Source organism: Lipotes vexillifer, unplaced genomic scaffold (genome assembly GCF_000442215.2).
Source record: "Lipotes vexillifer unplaced genomic scaffold, Lipotes_vexillifer_v1.1 scaffold1117, whole genome shotgun sequence".
NCBI classification, from domain to species: Eukaryota; Metazoa; Chordata; class Mammalia; order Artiodactyla; family Lipotidae; genus Lipotes; species Lipotes vexillifer.
The window spans coordinates 116,987-119,803 of NW_006778824.1; the positions used below are offsets into that span (position 1 = coordinate 116,987).

A 2,817-nucleotide genomic window follows, 5' to 3' on the forward strand; every position below is an offset into this window, starting at 1 on the left:
CCCCCCCCCCCCATTTCTTTACCTTGGTCTTTCTCTGTTGTGTTGCAGACTTTCTGTCTTTGGATGCCTAATAAACGCTGTTTGCTGTTCACACTTTAAAGCAAAGCAGTGGGAAGGCTGCCTGGAAGCTCCCTGTGCTCGGCAGGACCCTTGAGAATGAGGGGGCAGGGACGGGCCATTGGGCTGGGGACCCTCTAAGTGCAGGTGACGGAAAGCACTCATCCAGAGAAGGTCCACGGCGTCAGCTGTGGCGCTGCCTGACCCAAGAGGTCGAGGGGGCACAGGGCCCTCCTCACTTGCCCTCGGGCTCCATGTGAAGGCTCCACGAGGGTGACGGGTCCTCACATGCAACGGCTCCAGGCGCAGCCTCCCGCGGAAGGAGAGCGGCCTCTCTCAGCAGCTCAGACCACGGCCAGGGGCCTTACACTGGGAAGCAGGTCCACATGGCCAGGAAGAGCCACAGGGCATGCCACATCCCCTCACAAGACCAGGGGAGGGGGCAGTCACAGTCAGACCCCCATGGGCCGAACATAAGAGAGGGCTGGCTCCCCAGGGCACACACATGGATGCTTTGACCAGAACAGGGAAAGGACGCTGAGAGGCCAAAGCGGCAGCTGTCCCCAGCAGGCCCCACACCGCACCAGGGCTTCCTGATACCGTCAGAGAAATGCCCTCGTTTCCTTGGGGTGAGCAACACGCTGGGGGCCGTTCTGTGCATGGGACCGGGGGTGGGGGGGCTCAACCAGAGAATGCAAACCTTGGACGAACCCCCATTTCTGTCCCCACTCCTCCTGCCATCCATCACCACAGCAGCCCAGTCCCTGAGGCTGGGCGGGAGGCTCTCTACTTGGCCGCTGCCCCTGTGGCCCAGGTGGCATTTGAAACCCACAGGCCCTGAGATTGCCCAGGAGAACATGTGGAGCAGCGGTGCTGAGCCTCCAGGGACCACGAGGGTCTGATAGAAGCTGAGAGATCGAATCACCTAACAACCCTCTGAAGTTCAGGAGGTCCCTGTGCCCACCTCCGACACCATCAAGAGGGCCTGGTGTCCCCAGGTGGAGTGGCTGGGGTGAAGGCCTAGAGTCAGTGGGTGGAGGGGAAGAGATTCCAGAGGACAAACCAACCTTGGGAAGCAAGACAGCACCATTTCAGACATGGTCCCAGAGTCCAATCCGGCCGGGCCTGGGGAGGCCCGCTGGCTTGAGCAGTCAGGTTACCGGTGGTGGGGCTACCTGAGGACCCCCTGGAGGAGCCTGAACAGTGGGCACTGAAGGGCGGGAGGAGGGGGGCCCACGAGGGTGTGCTGCTCTGGGACTCGGACACCATGGGGCCCTGGAGAGCCGTCCTCCCCTCTCTGTGCACCGCGGTCAGGAGCTCAGGGTCCGACGTCGCATTCTGTGGTCCCTGTGTCTGGGACACACCCACCCCGGGAAGGTTGGAAATGAGGAACGGGAGAGGGTGGGGTAGGAGAGGTTAGGGTTTGGGGCGGGTGGAGTGGGATGGAGTGTGGGAAGGTGGCGGTGTGCGCACCGGGTGCTGAAGACAGCGGGGCAGACGGTCCTGTCGAGAGACAGGACGCGGGGTGGGGTGGGGGATGGGGGGCGTGAGGGGGACGGGGGCCGCTAGGACGGGGTGCTGGGCAGCGAGAGGGGCTGCGCCTCGGAGCGCCTGCCTTTATCTCCTCCCTTCCGTCTCCCGGGGGATGCGCCTCCGCGTCTGCCCACCCCCAAGCCTAGGGCGGAGGCCTCACGCAAAAGCCAGGCTCCGCGCTCGGCGCTCGGCGCTCGGCGCCCCGTGCAGTCTCCGCCGCAGCTCCGTCCTTCCCGCTCTGCAGCGGTGCCTGGAGCGGCCGCCGCGGTTCCGAGCGAGGCCCGTGGCTGGTAAGGCCGGGCAGCGGAATGTGGGCGCGCACCGGGAGGCTGGGGCTGGCGCCCGCCGGGCTAGAAATGAAGACGCAGCGAGGGGCCGACAGGGCCCGGGCGGAGGGTGGAGCCGCCGGCAGGTGGTCACGTCCCGGTCCCCCGGCCCAGCAGCTGAGCCAGGCGGTGGGGGGAGGGGGGGAGCGCGAGGCAGAAGCGGGCGGGAGGCGACCCTAAGCTGGGTCCGGGCCTGCGGCGGCGGGGCGGGATCCGCACAGTGTGACCAGCCCGCGAGGCCCCAACCGGCTCTGGCCCCGCGCAGCCCCGGAAGGGGTGGGAGGGCCAGGCCGAGTCTCACCGTTGGTCCCTTCTCCAGACCCCGATCTGGTTCCTTGGGGACCAGGCCCCAGGGTGGGCCTCTGGTCCTGCCGAGCCCTGGAGGCCGGAGTCGGTCCTTCCAGAGCAGCCCAGAATACGGGGCCCCCTCCCCAGGCCTGAGCGCCCCCCGTCCACCGGAGGTGCTCACCACGCCCCCCAAGCACAGAATAACCCGCAGGTGCTGAACCCTCTCTCACCTCCTGCCGCCCCTTCCCAGTTACTGAACAAGAGCTCACGCCCTCCCCAAGCCTGAGTCCCTAATCCTCAGGCATTACAACCTCCTCCTCTCAGCCCACGCCAGCCTGGGCCGGTAGTGCTCCAAGGTGCTGGGGCGTCATGTACCACCAAATGCTGAGCCCCTGTCCCCAGGCCCCGGGTGCCCTGGGCCTCACAGAAGCTGAGGTCCCTTCCTCCGTCCTCCTGCAGGTTTTGCTCCACGAAGATGAACTGGACTGCCGCCGCGTGCTGGGCTCTGCTGCTAGCGGCCACCTTCCTCTGCGACAGCGGCGCGGCCAAGGGCGGCCGTGGCGGGGCTCGCGGCAGCGCCCGGGGCGGGCTGCGCGGGGGCACGCGCGGGGCC

The 2,817-nt window shown here is 67.1% G+C and overlaps 1 protein-coding gene across 1 annotated transcript in view; it reads left to right on the forward strand.

Moving 5' to 3' along the window:
* The first annotated feature begins 2,679 nt into the window (after window positions 1-2,679).
* SPRN (shadow of prion protein) overlaps window positions 2,680-2,817 on the forward strand; it is a 681-nt gene continuing 543 nt past the window's right edge. The window contains exon 1 of the mRNA XM_007452005.1: window positions 2,680-2,809. Within this exon, the coding sequence (XP_007452067.1) occupies window positions 2,680-2,809 (130 nt within the window). The remainder of the gene's footprint in view (window positions 2,810-2,817) is intronic.